Genomic DNA, 21,732 nt, shown 5'->3' with positions numbered 1-21,732 from the left:
CAGGAGAATCCCTTGAATGCCAAAGGCGGAGGTTGCAGTCAGCCAAGATCGCGCCACTGCACTCCAGCCTGGGTGACAGAGTGAGACTCCATTTCAAAAAAAAAAAAAAAAAAAAGAATGAAATGCTTCATTTTTTGCACAAGGGGCCATGCTAATCTCTGTATTGTTCTAATTATAGCATATGTGCTGCTGAAGCGAGCACTACTTTACTTTTTTTATTAGAACAATCGTTTCTTGTCTGTATCTTTCCCTAGAGCGCTGGTGTTCCATATGGCAGCCACATATAGATATTCACGCTTAAATCAATTAAAGTGAAATAAAAGTAAAAACGTCGTCCCTCAGTTGTCCTAGCCATTTTTCAAATTAGCGTGGATAGAGAACATTTCCATCCCTGGGAAAGTTCTAGATGTTGCTCTAGGACGTCAGTTTTCAGAGGACAGGGGATTTGGTTTCAACATACGGTCTGTGACAGAGCAGGCACTCAGTAATTGCTTGCTAACGGAATGAAGGTAGCAGCCGGCCCTCCTGCGGTAGCTGAGGCCTGTCCCTGGGGTGGCCCCATGGATGGCAAAGGGTCTTGTGGATGGCAGGTCCAGTGGCTGGACGATGGCCCTGCACGTGTGTGCACACGCACAAGGCTGCCAGGCGGCGGGACACATGAGCCCCGCCAGGTGCCCCGTGCTGCTGACACCTGCCCACGGACTGGCGGTGACTCAGTCACTCGCTGGTACTGCATTTATTTTTGGCTTCATTAGCATTTCTTCTGCAAGCGGCGGGTGGGTAGCTGCCTGGGTCTCCCCGGCACTGCCCGCCAATCTCCATCCTGCTATGGTTGGCTTCATTGTGGAGCCCAGGATCCAGAAAAGTCCAAGACAGACCCAGCCTCAGCCCAGGTGCAGCTCCAACCCCCGTTTCCTTAGTGTTCCTATGTGGTCGCCCTGCCACCTCTCTGACTGCCCCTTCTCTATTTCTTTGGGCATTGAGCTTCTTCCCCTCTGATCATCTTTCCAGGGTTGATCCCCACCTAGCCCGTCTCTTCTCTCCTCACCACCACCCTAAGATTAATTTTTTTTTGGGGGGGGATGGAGTCTTGCTCTGTCCCCCAGGCTGGAGTGCAGCTGCATGATCATAGCTCACTGCATCCGCAACCTCCCAGGGTCAAGCGGTCCTCCCACCTCAGCACCCCTGAGTAGCTGGGACCACAGGTATGCACCATGCCCGGCTAATTTTAAAATTTGTTTTGTAGGGACGGGGTCTCACTATGTTGCCAAGGCTGGTCTCCAATTCCTGGGCTCAAGTGATCCTCCGCCTCAGCCTCCCAAAGTGCTGGAATTACAGGTGTGAGCCATCACGCCTGGCCTCATGTACTTTTTATGCCAATGAGCTAAGCATTTCGCAGCCTAGTGGCTGAGACAGAAGCTCTGTTTTCCGGCCAGGTGCGGTGGCTCACGCCTGTAATCCCAGCACTTGGGGAGGCTGAGGCGGGCAGATCACTTGAGTCAGGAGCTTGAGACCAACCTGGTCAACATGGTGAAACCTCATCTCTACTAAAAGTATAAAAATTAGCCAGGCATGGTGGTGCACGCCTACGATCCCAGCTACTCAGGAGGCTGAGGCACGAAAATCACTTGAACCTGGGAGGCGGAGGTTGCAGTGACCTGAGATCACCACTGTACTCCAGCCTGGGCGACAGAAAAAGACTCTGTCTCAAAAAAAAAAGAAAAAGAAACCCTGTGTTCAGACGACCTGGATTCAAACCCCAGCCTTGATACTCCCTTAGTTGCATGGCTGCACAAGGCACTTGACCTCTCTGTGCCTGTCTCCCTATCTGCAAAGTAAGGATCACACTGGAGCTTTTCCCACAAGGACATTAAAAGGATTAACCAAGATAACTCCAGTGAAGCGCTTTGAATAAGCCAAGCACACTGGCAGTAACCCATAAGTGTCAGCCTTTATCGATACAAGCGGCCCTGCCCCCAGGTCGGCCTGCCTCCTGGACATCTAAGAAAAAAATATCTGCCAGGCGCTACAGCTCACGTCTGTAATCCCAACACTTTGGGAGGCCAAGGCAAGAGGATCACTTGAGCCCAGGAGTTTGAGACCAGCCTGGATAACATAGGGAGACCCCATCTCTACACACACACACACACACACACACACACAGCTGGGTGTGGTGGTTGCATGCCTGTAGTCCAAGCTACTGGAGAGGCTGATGTGGGAGGATCACTTGAGCCTGGGTGCAGTGAGCTATGATTGCACCACTGCACTCCAGCCTGAGCAACAGACCAAGACCCTGTCTGGAAAAAAAAAAAAAAAAAAAAGGAAAAAAAAAAAAAAGATCCCACCCCAACACAGCCCAGAAGTGACAGGCTGTATGATGAAACCTGCATCAGCTATTTCCATCATCATGACACTTTGCCTTCAATAAAACGGGCACCAGCTTGGGCAACATGGCAAAACCCTGTCTCTATAAAAAATACAAAAATTAGCCAGGCCTGTTGGTGCACACCTGGTCCCAGCTGCTTGGGAGCCTGAGGCAGAAGGATCACCTGAGCCTGGGGAGGTCAAGTCTGCAGTGAGCCATGATCCTGCCACTGCACTCGAGCCTAGGTGACAGAGTGAGACCCTTTCTAAAAAAAAAAAAAAAAAAAAAAAAAAAAAGGTGGGGGTGGGGGGCTGTGGTAGTTAAACATCAATGGTGTTAATAAAAGTGTGCAACTCGACTGGGTGCTATGGCTCACAGCTGTAATCCCAGCACTTTGGGAGGCCAAGGCAGGTGGGTCACCTGAGGTCGGGAGTTCGAGACCAGCCTGGCCAACATGGTGAAACCCTGTCTCTACTAAAAATACAAAAATTAGCCAGGCATGGTGGCGGGAGCCTGTAATCCCGTCTACTCAGAAGGCTGAGGCAGGAGAATCACTTGAACCTGGGAGGCGGAGGTTGCAGTGCGCTGAGATCGCACCACTGCACTCCAGGCTGGATGACAGAGTGAGACTCAGTCTCAAGAAACAAACAAAAAAAAAGTGTGTAACTCAGAAAAAAAGACTTATTAATCAGCTGCTTGTTTTGTTTTGTTAGTTTGACTTCATGCAGGGTCTCGCGGTGGAACTATCATAGCTCACTGCAGCCTGGCTAATTTCTTTTTATTTTTAGTAGAGATGGGGTCTTGCTGTGTTGGCCAGCCTGGTCTTAACTCTTGAGCTCAAGTGATTCTCCCACCTCAGCCTCCCAAAGGGCTAGGATGACAGGCATGAGCCATCGCATACAGCCTCTTTTTTGTTTGTTTCTAAATTTCATTTGGCCAAAAAACTCAGCTTAATTTGGCAGAACCTAAGAAGGGCTGGAATTTGCAGGCTGAGCTAAGGCTGACCTGGCCCCAGGGAGAACAGGGCAGGCTGACTTGGGCTCCAATTGAGGTTTGACCACTGATTAGCCAAGTGGCGTTTTACCTCCCTGAGCCTCGGTTTGCTATCTGTAGAATGGGGGTGATTCTCGCCCCTTGCATGCCTCCCCAGCACCCACTTTCCCTGTGGCTCGAGGTCCCCCACGAGTCAAATCACTGAATTCACATTTGTCCAGGAAACCCTCCCTGCCACGCCTCCTCCCTCTGGTCTCGCCTGGGAGGCATCTGTGTCCTGCTCTGTCTTCCGCAGACTCGGGGAATCCTGGAAAGCCAGTCCCTGGGCATCACACCACTGTCCAGCTCAAAGCAGATGTAGACATGGCTTGTAACTGAACTCATTCCCCAAATCAGACTCTACTCAATGCCTCACCACTCCCACATTTTGTTTTTGTTTTTGACAGAGTCTCACTCTGTCACCCAGGCTGGAGTGCAGTGGTACGATCTCAGCTCACTGCAACCTCCACTTCCCGGGTTCAAGCGATTCTCATGCCTCAGCTTCCCCAGTAGCTGGGATTACAGGTATGTGCCACCACACCCGGCTAATTTTTATATTTCCAGTAGAGACGGAGTTTTGCCATGTTGGCCAGGCTGGTCTTGAACTCCTGACCTCAAGTGATCTGCCCGCCTCGGCCTCCCAAAGTGCTGGGATTACAGGCGTGAGGCACCATGCCCGGCCACTCACCACTCTCGCATTTTGTTCATTGGGATGTATGCTCTGTGCCCAAAATTGATCAAGCGCTACTTCATCTCCCGGCCTTTGCCAGTGCTCGTTCCTCTGCCAGGAATGTCCTTTCTGAAACTCAACTCCACCTGATAAGCTCCTACCTCCAGCGTCATGCCCCACTAGAAAGCTTCCAGATCCCCAGGGACAACCATTCCTCCCTGCTCTGGGCTCCCCCAGCCCCTGCTCCCCAAGCCCTGACCATGGAGAGCTGGACAGAGCCCTGGGACTTTGTACTCACCCTCCTCCACACCTGCATTCGTAGGGGTCCCTGGCAGGGCTGGCTCCTCTCCACTTGCCACCTCCTCCCAGAAGCTCTCTACGCCCGGGCTCCCTGCCAGGACCTCCAGTTCAAAGTCCTCTATGCCCAGAGTGACAGGCAGCAGGGTGCTGGAGGGGTCCCACGGTACAGTAGGCTCCCCTGAGGAAACTGAGGCAGACTCGCCCACACCGGCTGCAGTCGGTGTCCCAGAAGGAACAGCCGGTTTCCCCAGGGGACTGCTCTGATGTGGAGGCGCTAAAGCTCCTGATGTTCCCTGGGTCTCCACCTGGTCCTCTGGCTCTGGGTGGGGTTGGGAGCTTGAGGAGCCCAGTGTAGACATGGCTGGAACTCCAACCTTGTCTCCCTGCTCCAGGGTCGTGAGGGGTGTCACAATGCTTGTATCCAGGGCCACCCGAGGGCTCAAGATGGTGCTTTCGGCTTCTTCAAACACCTGGGATCCAGGTTCCCAAATTCCACTAGCATCACTGGGGGCCGGCGTGACTGTGGAATCCGTGAGATTCACAGTGGGTCCTTCATCTGTAGCAACCCAAGGCTCCAAACTTGGGGTGACTTTGGGTACCAAGAAGACTCCAGGGGTCCCCAGGGGGGCAGATGGGGAACTTGCATCCAGCCCTTTGCTGTACACTGAGGGCCAGGGGTCCTGCACCTCATCTACAGTGGCCTGCAAGCCAGAAGTGGGGCTTTCTGCTGTGTTGAAGATCCCAGACTCAGACCCTGAGATACCCCTGAGGCCTGTTGGCTCAGTGGCAGTCACAGTGGCTGTCTCAGTGGGGACAAAACCTACAGCCACATTCCTGTTTGCAGAAGGCCATGGGCTGGCGCTGGAGTGCTCAGCTTTGTTGACCTGAAAAGGGCTGGTCTCCTCAGTTTCTCTGAAGTCTGCCCTGGGGGACACAGGTGTTGTGGGCATGGCCTCTCCACCCTGTCCTGTCGGAGTCGAAGAGGGAGGCAGGGAATACACCTTGGTCTCTGCAGCAGGGGAGGGTGGAGCCGTGGCCGTGGCCTCACCATGTGCCTCAACTCTATTGGCCTCAGTGGAGATGGGGGTGGGGTGTGGTAGCATCCACTCTTTGGGACCACGCAGCATGGCCATCATAGGGAGATCTGGGGAGGTGGCCACGGGGAATGCCTCCCAGGGGGCAGGGCTGGGAGCTGAGACAGTGGCCTCCAAGGGGGACCAAAACAGGTCTGGGGTGGCTGGCCTGGCAACGGGGCCCTCAGCTTTCTCTAGCTCCAGGACAGGGGCGCTGCTGTGGCCTGAGATGCTAGGTGGGACCATGGTCGGGGGCCACAGCCAGGGCTCTGGGGAGCTCTTGCCACCAGCGGAACCTGCAACAACATCAAGGCAATCATTACAATGATCTCTCAGCAGCCCCTTTGGTTGGACTCCAGGCCCAAGGGAGAGGGGGCTTCTGGGGCCAGAGGACCCAGCTGGGATTCGGAGCTTCCTCCCTCATCCTGAGTGTAGCCATGGCTACCTCTCCACCCTCACCTCCAGATCCCCAGGTAGGTCCCGCCTCCCCCAGAGCAACTCACCAGCTCCAGGCATATCCACCTCATTGGTCAGATCAGCCCAGGGGCTCCGGCTCTGGCCACTGCCCAACATCTCTGTGACTGCCATGGCCAACGGAGGCTCCATTTGGTTCCCTGCAGCCTCTGAGGTAGGGGGCTGGGCGCTGGCCTCCATCCCACCTTGTAGCCCCGGCTCCGGTTCCTGCTGCTGGAAGTAGCGCCCATTCAACCCTTTGAAGCGCCCCCTTCTCCTAGGCGTAGGGTCAGTTGGAGCCACCTCCGTGTGTGAACTTGCTGCACTACCTGCCCCCATGTCACTAGGGCTGGGGGCCACCGTGCTTAGCCACACTTCCCCAGTGGGCCATGAGGCCAGCATGGGGTCCCCAGGGGTAGGGCTGAGGGTCTGTTGAGACTCCTGCTTCTCCTCCAAGATCAGGGGTTCTTCTTCCCCACTGGATACCAGAGGCTCCTGGAAGTCAGGGGTGACCACCTCTTCCTCCTCCAGGGTGGGCTCCAGTTCTCTAACTGGGGGCCCCTCTGCTGACAGAATCTCCCCCTCATCCCCAGAGGATGGGGTCTCTAGGTCTCCATGTTGTGATGTGGGGTGATGAGCTGTGGGAGAAAGCAGAAGAGGTTGTGTTAGGCCCAGGGGTTGCCTGGGAAGTTCTGCTTGAAGTCTACCCACTTTCCAGCATGCTGCAGCACAAGCCTTCTGTGCACCTCTGTCTCTCCTAAGTGGTTTCTGAGATTCCCCCAGCCTGGGAGAGGGAAGTGCAAAGTTTTCACCTCCACTGTTCAGGCTGGGGACCACCTGAGCCACTATCAGTGTCAGAGTCAACTGGCTGCAGTGAGGACTCAAGAGAATTTGGACCAGGCGCGGTGGCTCACATCCGTAATCCCAGCACTTTGGGAGGCCAAGGCGGGTGGATCACTTGAGGTCAGGAGTTCAAGACCAGCCTGGCCAACATGGTGAAACCCCGTCTCTACTAAAAATACAAAAATTAGCTGGGCGTGGTGGCGCATTCCTGTAGTCCCAGCTACTCCAAAGTCTGAGGCAGGAGAATCGCTTGAACATGGGAGGTGGAGGTTGCAGTGAGCCGAGATCACACCACTGCACTCCAGCCTGGGTGACAGAGAGACTCTGTCTCAAAAGAAAAAAAAAAAAGACAATTTGGCTCATGGGCAAAGCTCAGGCAGTGTCCAACTCTCATGAATTTGGGTCTGCCTGTTGAGGGGTTCAACTCAACCTTGGTGACGGATCCTCCCCTGGTACAGGTGGTGCCCCGTGGGCATGGTATGCCCATGCCAGGACTGGGGCAGCTTACTTAGAGGACTTGACTCCTTGGGGTTGATGCTTGCAGCTTCCAAAGCTGTCCCCACTGCCCCCCAACAAGGGCGAGTGTCATCCCTGCTCCCACATCCGGTGTGGAGCCCAGAGGTGGCCAATTGAGGCATTATCTCTTTCACGGGGGTGTGTCTGCGTATGGCGTGGCTCTAGGTAGAGTATGCCCCACCCAGGGGCTTGTCTTTCAAGGTTATGGGGCCTCCGGACCTCAGGAGATACAGCCCACCCAGCAAAGGTGACTCCCCACCAGAGTGGCCTCCTCTGGAGCCCTGTTCTTTCCCCAGGACGGGGCTCCTAGGGAAAGACTTGTCGTAAGGGGTGTGGCCTTCACCCGGGGGCGTGGCCCTCACTCAGGGACGTGGCTTATCACAAAGCGAGCTTCCACGTGTCTCTCCCTTGTCTTGGCGAGGTTTTTAGGGACGTGGCCTTCGCCAAAGTGAAAGCCCTGGGGGCGCGGCCACCAGGGGACGCACGCACCTCGGAAGCAGTAGGCGTCGAAGCGCTCGGCGGGTGAGGGGAAGCCGGTCCGGTTAGCGAAGCGGTAGACGGTGCGCACGCCCGGGGCTGGGCCCCCGCAGCGCCGGCGCGGCGTCTGGATCGGGTAGCGCACGCTGCCGTCGGCCAGCCAGCCCGGGTCGCACTGGTCCAGGCCCTCATGCCAGGCCAGGTGCAGCTGTCCCACCGAGGCCAGCGCGGCACCCTGGCGGCGGCACTGTGCACGCGCGCCGGCCAGTGTCAGGCGGCGGGCCGGGCCCACGTAGAAGACTTCGCCTGTGGGAGGGGCGGGTGGAGGTCAGGGGGGCTGGGGAACCCTTCCCTGGAGCCCAGGAAGTGGGTTCAACTCCAAGTAGTTCCGACCTGGACGTGTTAGGGTGGTGGTCAGAAGAGGCGGTGACAACCGCAGCTGTGCGTCCAGCTCTGGGACCATCCTTGTCCTTACCTCTCATGCAGAGCTAAGCCTTTTTACAAATGGAGTAACTCAGGCCCGTGGGCAAGTCGGGCTTCAGAGAGAGGGAGGGGCTTAGTGAAGGGGGCTCACAGGGGAGGAAGGGGATAGGGACAGGGAGGCAGGCAGGGGACAGGGGATTAGAGAGGGAAAGAGGATCAGAGAGAGGAAGGGGGCAAAGGGAGGGAGGGGGACTCAGGGAGGCATGGAAAGCTCAGAAAATGAGTGGAATCATGTCTTGGTTGCAGGTTTAGGGAGGTATAAGACAGGGGAGTTGCATAAGGACCCGGGAGGATGGGAGTTGGGGAGAATAATAGAGGCTCAAAGAGAGGCAGAGGGGCCGGGTCCTGCCAGTCCCAGACTTACCCCCCAGCTCCCGGGCAAAGCAATACACATCGTAGAGTTCCTGTGGGTTGCGCCTCCCATAGCTCCGAACCCCTGGAAGGCTGCTACGGTCGCCATAGCAACCAGGACGGGACTGAGTGATAGGATACCTGACAACACAAGGGGAGGGGCCTTCTCAGATGTGTGCTCCTGGAGCTCCCAAGGAACCTCCTTCCCCATGGGCTAGTCTTCATCTCCCTGCCCTGTGTATCCCCCTCACCGAACAGTGCGGTCAGAGAGCCAGCCAGCATCACAGTTGTCAAAGCCATCCTCAAAGGCAGCCTGTAGATGCCGAGGGGCTGCAATGATGGCTGAGCTGAGACGGCAGGCCTCCTGGGCCTCAGTGAAGGTCAGTGCATAGCGGTCCCGGGCTGCCCGGTAGTGGAACACAACACCTGTGGGGGAACATCCAGGATGGGGGGACAGTCAACTTATGCTGGAATCTTCAAGAACAGACCTACCTCTTGCAGAATGACCCCCCACCCCTGTCTGATAATAATAGACCTAGCGCCAGGCACAGTGTGGGTCGAGGGTGGGGAGCAAGATCCATATGCCCCCGTTTTACAGATAAGGAAACTGATAACAATGGCCATAAAGGGTTACAAGTTAGCAAATATTTACAATGTGAAAAGCATTTACGGCAGGTCAGGCATGGTGGCTCACTTCTGTAATCCCAGCACTTTGGGAGGCCAAGGTGAGCGGATCACTTTAGGTCAGGAGTTCGAGACCAGCCTGGCTAACATGGTGAAACCCTGTCTCTACTAAAAATACAAAAAATAGCTGGGCGTGGTGGCACGCATCTGTAATCCCAGCTACTCAGGCGGCTGAGGCCGGAGAATCGCTTGAACCCAGGAGGCAGAGGTTGCAGTGAGCCGGGATTGAGCCACTGCACTCCAGCCTGGGAGACAGAACAAGACTCCATCTCAAAAAAACTAAAACATTAAAAAAAAAGAAAAGCATTTATAAGCATTATCTTATTGAACTCTTACAACAAATCTGATTGTTCCAGAGGAGGAAACTTGGGTCAGAAAGGTTGAGGGACAGGTCCAGGCCCACGCAGCAAATAAGAAACAGAACCAGAATTCAAATTCAGAGAGATCTGACTCCAAAGATAGCACTCTTCATGCCCAGGGTTAGGCCCTGGAGGTAGCAGGAGGTGTGGAGAAGGCTGACAGAGAGTTTCTGCTTTTAGGAATTAAGTGCTTGCGCTGAAAGGGAAGCACAGGCAGCAATGGGAGACCAAATGTGGTTCTTGTTTATTTATTTATTTATTATTTATTTATTTATTTTATTTTATTTATTTTTTGAGATGGAATCTCACTCTGTCGCCAGGCTGGAGTGCAGTGGCGGGATCTCAGCTCACTGCAAGCTCTGCCTCCCAGGTTCATGCCATTCTCCTGCCTCAGCCTCCCGAGTAGCTGGGACTACAGGCGCCTGCCACCACGCCCAGCTAATTTTTTTGTATTTTTAGTAGAGACAGGTTTCACCGTGTTAGCCAGGATGGTCTCGATCTCCTGACCTCGTGATCCGCCTACCTCGGCCTCCCAAAGTGCTGGGATTACAGGCGTGAGCCACTGCGCCCAGCCCAAATGTGGTTCTTGCCTGGCCTAGAAATGTGGTCCTGGAAGGCTTCCTGGAGGAGGTGACATGTAAGCCAGGATGTGAAGCACCCGTAACAGGCTCACTGTGATTCAAATTCTGATTTAGGGATGAAAGAAATGGCTGAACAAGACAATGAAATGAAACACTTTGCTCCGTCTTATCCAACTGAGAGCCCTGTGTCCTCAGCATTGGACCAGTACCGTGTAGGTGCTCAATAAATGTTTGGCTGAATGTCCAGGCATAGCAGCTCACGCCTGTAATCCCAGCGCTTTGGAAGACCGAGGCAGGCAGATCGCTTGAGGCTAGGAGTTGGAGACCAGCCTGGCCAATGTGGTGAAACCCTGTCTCTACTAAAAATACAAAAATTAGCCAGGTGTGGTTGTGTGCACCTGTAATCCCAGCTACTCCAGAGGCTGAAGCAGGAGAATCGCTTGAACCCACGAGGCAGAGGTTGCAGTGAGCCAAGATCGCACCACTGAACTCCAGCCTGGGTGACAGAGTGAGAATCTGTCTCAAACAACAACAAAAAGAGTTTGGCTGAATGAATGAAATTGAAGTTACCTAGATGTGGAATTCACTTGCCTCACCACCAATCAGTTTTGTTGTTGTTGTTGTTATGAGCTTTTATCAATTTTCAGAAATGAGGCCTCTGAAAGGGGATGACTGGTTGACTCCATAAACTATGTGATAAGACACTGTGTCCCCAGTTCACAGTTTGGGGGCATGCAGGTTAAGCCCCAAGACAGGAATCAGGGACTTGCCCAAGGTCAATGTAAGTTAAGGGAAACAGGTTTCCCAGCAGGAGTCCACAGGATGTTTGCTGTACAATAATCCATTCACTGAGTCATTTATTGAGCATCTACTGTGTGCCAAACCCTGTTCTTTATTTTTAGTTTTTGACCATTTATTTATTTATTTATTTGAGTCAGGGTCTGCCTCTGTCACCCAGGCTGAAGTGCAGTGGTGCGATCTCAGCTCACTGCAGCTTCCAACCTTCCAGGCTCAAGTGATCCTCCCACCTCAGCCTCCTGACGAGCTGAGACTACAGGCGCACACTAGCATGCCCTGCTAATATATTTTTTAAAATTTTGTAGAGACGGGGTCTCACCATCTTGCTCAGGCTGGTCTTGAACTCCTGGGCTCAAGCAATCGTCCTGCCTTAGTCTTTCAAAATGCTGAGATTAGAGGTGTGAGCCACCACATCTGGCTTATTTAGTTGTATTATTATTATTTTTTTTTTTAAGACGGAGTTTCGCTCTTGTTGCCCAGGCTGGAGTGCAATAGCGCGATCTCGGCTCACCTCAACCTCCACCTCCTGGGATCAAGCGATTCTCCTGCCTCAGCCTCTCAAGTAGCTGGGGTTACAGGAATGTGCCACCATGCCCGGCTAATTTTTGTATTTTTAGTAGAGAAGGGGTTTCACCATCTTGGCCAGGCTGGTCTCGAACTACTGACCTCATGATCCACCCGCCTCGACCTCCCAAAATGCTAGGATTACAGGCGTGAGCCACCGCACCCAGCCATATTATTATTATTTTTGAGACAGGGTCTTGCTCTGTTGCCCAGGCTGGAGTGCAGTGGCATGATCAGGGCTCCCTGCAGCCTCGATCTCTTGGGACTCAAGCAATCCTCCCACCTCAGCCTCCTGAGTAGCTAAGACTACAGGAACACACCACCATGCCTGGCTAATGTTTTGGAATTTGGAATTTTGTATAGACAAGGTCTCACTGTGTTGCCCAGCCTGATCTCAAACTCCTGAGCTTAAGTGATTCTCCTGCCTTGGTCTCCCAAGGTGCTGGGATTACAGACATGAGCCACTGGGCCCCCATCCCCGTTTTTTGTTTGTTTGTTTGTTTGTTTTAATAGAGACAGGGTCTTGCTATGTTGCCCAGGCTGGTCTTGAATTCCTGGCTCAAGCGACCCTTCCTCTTCAGCCTCCCAAAGTGCTGAAACTACAGGTGTGCACTACCACACGCAGCTCAACAAGAAGAATTTAATAAAGGAATTGGTTGCCCAGCGCAGTGGCTCACGCCTGGTAATCTCAGCACTTTGGGAGGCCAAGGTGGGCAGATCACGAGGTCAGGAGATCGAGACCATCCTGGCTAACACGGTGAAACCCCGTCTCTACTAAAAATACAAAAAATTAGCCAGGCGCTGTGGCGGGCGCCTGTAGTCCCAGCTACTCAGGAGGCTGAGGCAGGAGAATGGTGTGAACCCGGGAGACGGAGCTGGCAATAAGCTGAGATCGTGCCACTGCACTCCAGCCTGGGCGACAGAGCGAGACTCCATCTCAAAAAAAAAAAAAAAAAAAAGAATTGGTTAAACAGGTATTTAAGAATTGTTCCTGCTTAATATTTAATATACATTTTTAATTAGCTTACTTTTTAAAAATTGCCTCACTTAGAAAAAAACTTAAGCTTATTTTACAAGGAATTTTTTATTTCTATTTTAAATAGAAAGCCAGTATCCTTTGTCTTACATAAAATCAGATAACCATAAAATTGACTCCAAGCAAAATCCTGCCTAGACGGAGGATGCAGTGAGCTTAGATAGCACCACTGCACTCCAGCCTGGGCAACAAGAGTGAGACTCCATCTCAAAACAAACAAACAAAAATCCTGCCTAGATATTGTGGCCCCCAGAAGTCTGAGCTGGAGACTCCTCTCTCACAGCTAAAAAAGAGAGGTGTTAAAGACAAGATAGTACCCATACCGATACAGACTTTTTTTTTCTTTTGAGGCAGAGTCTCGCTGTGTGGCCCAGGCTGGAGTGCAGTGGCTCGATCTCAGCTCACTGCAACCTCCGCCTCCTGGGTTCAAGCAGTTCTCCTGCCTCAGCCTCCCAAGTAGCTGGGATCACAGGCATGCATCACCATGCCTGGCTAATTTTTTTTTTTTTTTTTTTTAAAGACGAGGTTTCACCATGTTGGCCACGCTGGTCTCAAACTCCTGACCTCAACTGATCCACACGCCTCGGCCTCCCAAAGTACTCAGATTATAGGCACCATAAAGACTTTATGACTTTATCAGAAGAATTGAAAGGGAATCCCTGTTCAGAGAGTGATTTCTTTCCTTTTTTTTTTTTTTTGTGACAGAGTCTCCCTCTGTCATCCAGGCTGGAGTGGAGTAGCCTCAACCTCCCGATCTCAAATGATCCTCCCACCTATGCCTCCCAAGTAGCTGGACTACAGGCATATGCCACCATGCCCGGCTAATTTTTGTATTTTCTGTGGAGACGAGGTTTCACCATGTTACCCAGGCTGGTCTCGAACTCCTGTGCTCAAGCAATCCACCTGCCTTGGCCTGCCAAAGTGCTGGGATTACAGGCATGAGACACCAGGCCAGGTCTCAGGGAGTGATTTCTAAGGTGACATTCAGTGGGTGGGCTCCAGGCTCAGCCCTCCCTCTCCCAGGCCCCCGGCCCCTCCTTTGCCCCCAACTGACCTGTCACCTCCAAGGGCACCAGGTCCTGCTCATCCTCGATGCCCCTCACCACCTGGCAGCGGTACAGCCCAGAGTCGCTGGCCCTGAGTGGCCCCAGGAGTAGTGTGGCGTTGGCTCGGCGCCGGGGGTAGGAAGGCAGTGACACTCGTCCCTGCCAGCTTTTGGCCACCCTCACGACGTTGTCCTTGGCCACCAGGATGGGCAAGTCCTGTCGCTGGCCCGACGCAGTCCGCACCTTGGTCCACTTTATCCGAGGGGCATCTTGGGCTGCGCTTGGCCGTGGCTGCAGGGTAAAGAGACAGGGCAGGGCCACCAGCTCCGCCAGCGCAGCCCGTACTGACCCAGACCCCAGCTTCTGCATGTGGAGCCCCCTTTCGCTGGCATCGGCGATATCCTGTGTGCCTGGGTTGAAGAAGGTGGAAAGAGGGCCTGATTCAGAGGCAAGAACCAAGCAGGGACTACTATTTCCCTCTTTTAAAAAAAATTTTAAAAAGGGCTGAGCCAGAATTTGAAGCTAAGGCCACTTGACCTCAGAATCCAAGCAGTGGCTAGACGCGATAGCTCATGCCTGTAATCCCAGCACTCTGAGAGACCGAGGCGGGCAAATCACCTGAGGTCAGGAATTTGAAACCAGCCTGACCAACATGGAGAAACCCTGTCTTTACTAAAAATACAAAATTAGCTGGGTGTGGTGGCACATGCCTGTAATTCCAGCTACTCGGGAGGCTGAGGCAGGAGAATCGCTTGAACCCAGGAGGCAGAGGTTGCGGTGAGCCAAGGTCGCACCATTGCACTCCAGCCTGGGCAACAAGAGCGAAACTCCATCTCAAAAAACAAAACAACACTATTTTTAGAGATTGAGTCTCACTCTATCGCCCAGGGTAGAATGCAGTGACACGATCATGATTCACTGCAGCCTCAAGCTCCTAGGCTCAAGCAATCCTCTCACCTCAGCCTCCAGAAAGTGCTGGGATTATAGGTATGAGCCACTGTGCCCAGCCCCTTATTATTATTATTATTTTATTTATTTATACTTTTGAAATGGAGTCTCGCTCCATCTCCCAGGCTGGAGTGCAGTGGCATGATCTCAGCTCACTGCAACCTCTGCCTCCTAAGTTCAAGCAATTCTCCTGCCTCAGCCTCCCCAGTAGGTGGGATTACAGGTGCGTGCCACCACACCTGGCTAATTTTTGCATTTTTAGTAGAGATGGGTTTCACCGTGTTGGCCAGGCTGGCCTCCAATTCCTGACCTCAACTGATCCACCTATCTTGGCCTCCCACAGTTCTGGGATTATAGGGCTGAGCCACCACACCCAGCCTTATTATTATTTTTTTGAGTGTGACTCTGTCACCCAGGCTGGAGTGGAGTGGCATGATCTTGGCTCACTGCAACCTTTGCCTCCCAGGTTCAAGCGATTCTCATGCCTCAGCCTCCCGAGAAGATGGGATTACAGGCATGTGCCACCACACCTGGCTAATTTTTGTATTTTCTGTAGAGACAGAGTTTCACCATGTTAGGCAGGCTAGCCTGGAACCCCTGACCTCAAGTGACCTGCCTGCCTCAGCCTCCCAAAGTGCTAGAATTATAGGCATAAACCACTGTGCCTAGCCCCTCACTTTATTTTTATAAGGACAGGGATTTCACTCCGGTGCCACTGACTCACTGTATGGCCCCGGGAGAGGCATTTTCCTTCCCTGAGCCCCAGTTTTTCTGAAAGGTAAAGCAAGAGACAGCTAATGAAAAGGAAATGGTGTTTGTGGAGTACCGTCTTTATAACAGGCACTTTATAGCAATCAGCTCATTTGATTTTCATAACCATCTGCAGAGTAGCAAAGTCTCATTCTCTTTGGGGGGAGTTGAGGAAACTGAAGTTCAGAGAAATAATTATACTTGCCTAAGGTCACAGACCAAATCTGTGAGGGATTTCTAAAACCTGGGCTCTTGACCACCAGTAGAGGGACACAGACCTTTATTTCCATCGCTCCACCCTTGGCAGACATCACTAATCAATCTCTGCACTATTCTCATTTCTTTCTTTCTCTCCAGTTCATCTGAGCAAAACGATGAGAGGCGGGAATCTCCAGCTTCTGCTGACAATGACTAAAAATAACCTCTTAGGTATCTTGTTCGCTTTTGACTGTTCAAAGACCTTTTAAAATCTATTCTCATTTTATTCTCTAGCCCATGCCAGGAGACCAGCAGGAGAAGGCTCTGGAATTCAAAAGCTGCCCCATCTTGTCCATCCCCCAGACCCCAATCTCTCCCTCTCCACAAACCAACTCACCCTGTTCCCCAGCCACAAACAGCAGCATCTGCAGCATCAAAAGGCCCAAGGCCCAGACAAACGTGGCCCCCATCCTGGATCTGGAACAAAATGGAGAGGGAGGGAGGAGTGAGCCACAGCCCAACCCTCCCAGATATTCAGCATTGCAGGACCAAACTCCCCCACTCTACAGATCAGGAAACCAGGGCTCAGAGAGACCAGTGTGTTATTATAGGTCACAGAAGGAGCTGGCAAAGGGCTGAGCCAGAATTCGAACCCAGGGCCACTTGACCTCAGAATCCAAGCAGTGGCTGGACGCGGTGGATCATGCCTACAGTCCCAGCACTTTGGGAGGCTGAGGTGGAAGGATTGCTTGAGGCCAGAAGCTTGAGACCAGCCTGGGCAACATAGTGAGATCTTACCTCTATTAAAAAAAATTAGCAGCCAGGCATGGTGGCTCACACCTGTAATTCTAGCACTTTGGGAGGCCGAGGAGGGTGGATCACGAGGTCAGGGGTTCGAGACCAGCCTGACCAACATGGTGAAACCCTGTCTCTACTAAAAATACAAAAATTAGCTGGGCGCAGTGGTGGGCGCCTGTAATCCCAGCTACTCAGGAGGATGAGGCAGGAGAATTACTTGAACCCACGAGGCGGAGGTTGCAGTGAGCCAAGATCGCGCCACTGCACTCCAACCTGGGCGACAGAGTGAGACTCCTCTCAAAAAAAAAAAAAAAAAAAAAATTAGCTGGGCTTGGTGGCGCACACCTGCGGTCCCAGCTACTCAGGAGGCTGAGGTGGGAGGATTGCTTGAGCCCAGGAGTTCAAGGCTGCAGTGAGCTATGATTCCACCACCACACTCCAGCCTGGGTGATGGCGTGAGACTGAAAACAAAACACAACACAACACAGCAACAGAAAACAATCCAAGCAATGAAGTCTGTGGTCAGAAGCCTGGGTGCTGTAGTGAATCAAATCTGGAATTGGCTCACTGTTCCTTTTGAGTGATCTTGGGCAAGTTGCTTACCTTCTCTGTGCCTTACTTTCTTTGTGGGTCAGATGGGGATAACATCAGGTGGTTGAAAGGAATGGATGAGTCAATATATATAAAATGCTTAGAACTGCCTCATGCAGTAAGGGGTACATTTTAGCTGCTGCTATTATTATTACTGACCTTAACACAGCCAAGACGGAAATACCATTTTTCAAGTCAGCCTCCTCCATCAGACTGGTGGCTCCTAGAGGGCAGCAGTCTGTCCCAGTCCTCCCAGCATCCCCAGTCCAGGCAGCAGGCTGGCCTCTAAGCCATCCTTTAATCTGGGTTTGCTGGCTGACACGATTCGCAGCTTCAATTCCAGGATTTGGTTGTCACCAAGATTCTATTCTTGGTTTCTGGGATTTTGGAGGAGCCGCCAACTCCAAGCTGGAGGAAGGGGCTCACCCCTGCCCACCCATCCTCCTCCTGACTTCACACAGCTCAACAAAGATGCTTCTTAGGCCCACAGAGAATCTTCAGTTGTGGGTCCATTTCCCTATAGGGGCTAGGACCCATAGGGATAAAGTGGACAATTATTAAGCGCCTACTGTGAGCAAAGCCCATGCCAGTCGTTGGGACACAGCAGTGCATTTCCTGACTTCACATTCTTCCAGAGACTAGGAATCCTGGGGAGGTGGTCCCTCCCCAAAACCTCCCACTCCTGCGAACCCCGGTCACCAGGGCTCAGGAGGTGGGCGCAGATGGAAAATTAGAACATCATCTGCAAACCCATTCCTTGCTCCCCGCCCCTATAAGAAATTATCCCTGAGGAAGGGGTGTGAACAGAGTCCAGAAGGGGAGGCTGTATGTGACAGCTGTCCCTTTCCCCAGTTCTCCTTCCCAGCTCCCAGAGTCCCCTGCTGGGAGGCCGGCCTGGGACCTGTCCGTGGTGCTGAACTCTCAGGCGGCAACGCAGCGGCAAAGCCCACCTGGTCCTCCCCTGCCTCCTGCTTGCTAACACGATGCCTCAGGGACCAGAGTGGGCTAGAGGTTCGCCTTAGGCTGCACAGCAGGGTAGAGGTCAAGGCCAGACCCTGGACCAGTGCTCCCAACTACCAAACCTCAGCAACCTCTGCCTTCATTTCAGGCTGTTCTCATTTCTTCCCCTTGGAACCCTGAGCAAGTGTGGGGTCCCCTCATGGCTGTTCCAGGCCTGGTCAGGTATTAGAGAGAGACAGGACTCCGGGTTGCACCTGCCCCCAGCAGGGCCTTACGAGGGGACAAGGCCAGATAATTCTCTCTGTTTCTCTCTCTCTCTCACACACATACACACACACACACACACACACCCCGTTAAGAGGTCAGACTACATCCAGATAGCCCTGCCTCTAATCTGGGACAAGCTGCTTCAATCTCTCTGTGCCTCAGTTTCCCCACCTGTAAAATGGAGATTATCCAGCAAGTACCGCCTACAGCTACTGTGAGGATGAAATGACCTAAGACTTGCAAAGTCCTAGAAATGTTAAATTTAAAAACAGCTCTTTAGACACAAAGCCTCATGTATACACTAAAAATATACTGAGGTTGCCCAACATGGTGACAGACACAGTTTCAGGTGCACACTCCCCACACACACCCTCCCACTCCCTTCCACTCGCACCCTCACACACCCACACCCTTCTCTTAAAATACCTCCTCCCCAGGGCGGCCAGAGATGAGCATTTACACAGCTGTCTGGGGCCCGTGCCCTCATGAATAATGTACAAGCCTCATGCATATGCAAGCAGGGGCCTGCGGGGTGCTGGAGGAGGGGCAGCTCGGATCCATGTGAATGTGTGTGTGTGTGTGTGTGAGAGTGTGTGTGTGTGTAAGTGTGTGTGTCCCCTCCTTCACTTCACCCCCACCTCAAGTCTCCATTAGCACTGAGTGAAGGTGAGTTTGCCAATGGGCATTTGTGAGTGTTTGTGACTGGGTGTGTGTCCGGGGTGTTGTGTCCTGGCAAGGGTGTGCAGGCGGTTGTGCCATGTGGTGTGTGCATGTTGTGTGTGTGAGCCTGCAGCAGCTCCGTGCACCGGGTGGAGCACATGGGACCTAGTGTGATCTGTGGATGTGTGTGAGTCTGAGTGACCCTCAGCAGAGGGCTGTGCGCACATGTGTGTGTTTCTGACCTGAGAGTCAGGGTGTATTAGTGTGCACGGGTGTGAATGTGGAACTCCGTGGAGGAGAAAGGGAGATGGGCTCAGTCATCATCCCAGGCTTCCCCATGGGGATTTCAACCCCTGCTCAAGCTTTCCCTGTTAGCGCCCCAACTCTGAACACAGACCACGTCCCACACCCCCATGCCCAGGGTGCACACTGCCAACCGCATGGAAACAACCCTTGGCCCCTCCAGATACACAAGCGGGACACACACAGCCACGCACCCCAGACACAGACCCCAGGGAAACACACAGTCACACAGATTCACAGTGACATTAACAAAGAGAGACAATATGGGCACTTACAAGACAGGCGGCGTATCTTCTGCACAAAGACACACACCCACAGTCTCGGGCACCCCCCACATAAACCCCTTGATGAACGGAACAGCATCAGACATAGCTCCTCACTCACACAGCGATGCCAGCCCCTGGCACAAACCGAGATGGATAAATGTGGCCTCGGTGACCGATGGGCACCCCTCATTTTGCCACATGGTGATGTGGCCCTCGGCACAAGTTTTCTGACAAAGACACAACCACAGTCACATCAGACTCACAGGAGACCCTAGAGCCCCTGGGCATACTCCCCCTCCCCGCCTGTCTGGGGCAGACACACACACAAAACCCCCATATCCTTGAGGGGGAACTTTGATTTCAGAATGTCCATCAGCCATCGCGACGGCTGGGTTCTGGGGTCCCACAGTGCACCCACCCCTCCCTGCCTGCCCTGCCCCCACGTCCCCCGCTGGGGCCCAGAGCCAACCCTCTCCCTGGCCTGGCTGTTTCTCATTGATGCTGCCTGAGAGGAACAAAGCCCCGCGCGTAGGGATGGGGGTCGCTCCTGCCCAGACAGGGCCTGGGGTCCCAGCCCCTTACTTCCCAGCCCCTGTGCCCCCAAACCAAGCCAGGGCTTCCACATGTGTCCATATGGACAGGTGGAACTAAAGGGGGTGGGGGTAGGGGTCTGTGTCATGCTGTAAGGACGTGGGAGGCTGTGAAGGTGCTGGGGGACAGCCCCCGCTCTGAGCTGGTATCCCTCACAGGTCCTGGGGATCCATAGCTGGGGGGTCTAGGGGACCCCCACCCAACATTCACCTGGGACACCCAGTGTGTTCCCTGGGATAAGGGACAACACCTCAACCCAAGGTCTAAGGGAATAACGGGGAACCACGTTGGGATGGGGACCCCCAGGACCTCCTCCCTGAGTCAGAATGTGGTGACCGGACCTGACCCAAAAGGACAGGGAGACGGCAGGGCGCCCCTTCCCCATGGCTGTTCGCTCTCAGCGCAGATACCCTTTCATTGGGCACAGGGTGATCTGGGGGCCCCCTCCCCACCGCATTCCGGCCCGGAATCCTCCATTCATCCGCAAATTGGGAATCCCCACTTAAAATCCTGGGGTGTCTCGGCTGAGATACGGGGGTGCCCTGTTCCAGAGTCCCCCATTCGGCATCTGGGTGTCCTCTTCTCTCCAAACTCGGGGGGCCCCTCCCCTAGCCCTGTTTCCCATTGCTCCCTCCCCAACCCTGAGACCCACCCCCAGCCAGGCCCCCTCCCCACCGGGGGGTTGACTCCGGATTCCGCGGACAACCTTCCTCCCCAAATGTGTGTCCAACTGACATTCCCAAGCCCCCTCCCAGTTTGCGCTCCCTCCTCAACCCGGGGTTCCCCTCCCCCGCTTCAGCCCCCTCCCCATTCTGGGGGCTTCTCCCTGGTCTCAGGTCCTCTCCCTAATCCCGAGCTCTGTCTCTAATCCCGAAGTCTTCTCCCCCAACACGGCCCCCTCACGGATCCCCCACCTGGCTCCTAGCTCGGACGCATCCCGGGGCGGCCGCCCGGCACAAAGGACGCTGCGCTCCGGCTCAGCAAGCTCCGCGCCGGGTCCAGCCCCTGCGCCCTGCGCTCCGCTCGCCCCAGCGCCGCCTCAGCGCTTATAAAGGGGCCGCGAGGGCTCTCTGCGCATGCGCCCCCGCCAGCCAGAGGCCTCTGGCTGCGCGAGGGAGGGGGCTCCCCTGCCTAAAATCCCCACCCCGCTCATTTTTTGGACACTCACCGCACCCAAGAGAAGACCGCACCGACTCTCCTCCCATTCTCTTTGCCCCAGGAACCGCGTTAAAAGTCCCCATTATGCCCCAGGATGAGGCCGTCCCATTTTACAGGTGGGGAAACTGAGCCCCAAGGAGGCAAAGTCGCTTCCCAAGGTCGCGCACAGAGGCAGAGCTGGGATTTAAACCTCGCCCTGCCTGATTCTCCAGGACTCACGTTCAAAGCAGTTTTGGCTACAATTACTGGTTTACCCCATTTACAGAGAGGAAACTGAGGCACGGACGAGACGGGGAGACTCCTCGTTCACACAGCTGGTAAGAGGCACGCAGGGTGGAAGCCCAGGTGTGTGACACTCCCGAGCTGTTTCCAGCAACTACACCCAGATTGTATCATTCATTCATTCACCTTTGTCTGATCAGCATTTATGGAGCACAAGCTATGGACTGGGTACTGCTGTTGACACACGAAGAATTTTGCTTTATGCAGAGGCATAGGCATGTCCCTGCCATAAGACATGAGACCCCAATCTTTTTTTTTTTTTTTTAGACGGAGTCTCACTCTGTCACCCAGGCTGGAGTACAGTGGCACGATCTTGGCTCACTGCAACC

At 53.7% G+C, this 21,732-nt stretch overlaps 1 protein-coding gene and 1 non-coding gene across 2 annotated transcripts in view; both read right to left on the bottom strand.

The window, feature by feature from the left end:
• Positions 1-20,984, bottom strand: part of NCAN (neurocan) — a 40,421-nt gene extending 19,437 nt beyond the window's left edge. The window contains exons 1-8 of the mRNA XM_054465058.1: positions 20,878-20,984; positions 15,925-16,004; positions 13,640-14,041; positions 8,815-8,989; positions 8,577-8,704; positions 7,742-8,035; positions 5,944-6,531; positions 4,366-5,736 (exon numbers count right to left, since the gene is read on the bottom strand). Of these exons, the coding sequence (XP_054321033.1) occupies positions 4,366-5,736; positions 5,944-6,531; positions 7,742-8,035; positions 8,577-8,704; positions 8,815-8,989; positions 13,640-14,041; positions 15,925-15,997 (3,031 nt within the window). The 5' untranslated portion in view covers positions 15,998-16,004; positions 20,878-20,984. The remainder of the gene's footprint in view (positions 1-4,365; positions 5,737-5,943; positions 6,532-7,741; positions 8,036-8,576; positions 8,705-8,814; positions 8,990-13,639; positions 14,042-15,924; positions 16,005-20,877) is intronic.
• LOC129021276 (U6 spliceosomal RNA) lies at positions 97-202 on the bottom strand. The gene has a single exon (XR_008496005.1). It is a non-coding gene; the product is annotated as a U6 spliceosomal RNA (small nuclear RNA).
• Positions 20,985-21,732: the final 748 nt, after the last annotated feature.

This window comes from Pongo pygmaeus, chromosome 20 (genome assembly GCF_028885625.2).
Source record: "Pongo pygmaeus isolate AG05252 chromosome 20, NHGRI_mPonPyg2-v2.0_pri, whole genome shotgun sequence".
Lineage (NCBI taxonomy): Eukaryota > Metazoa > Chordata > Mammalia > Primates > Hominidae > Pongo > Pongo pygmaeus.
Note: the sequence above shows the minus strand (reverse complement) of the source record. Positions and strands in the feature narration are given on the sequence as shown.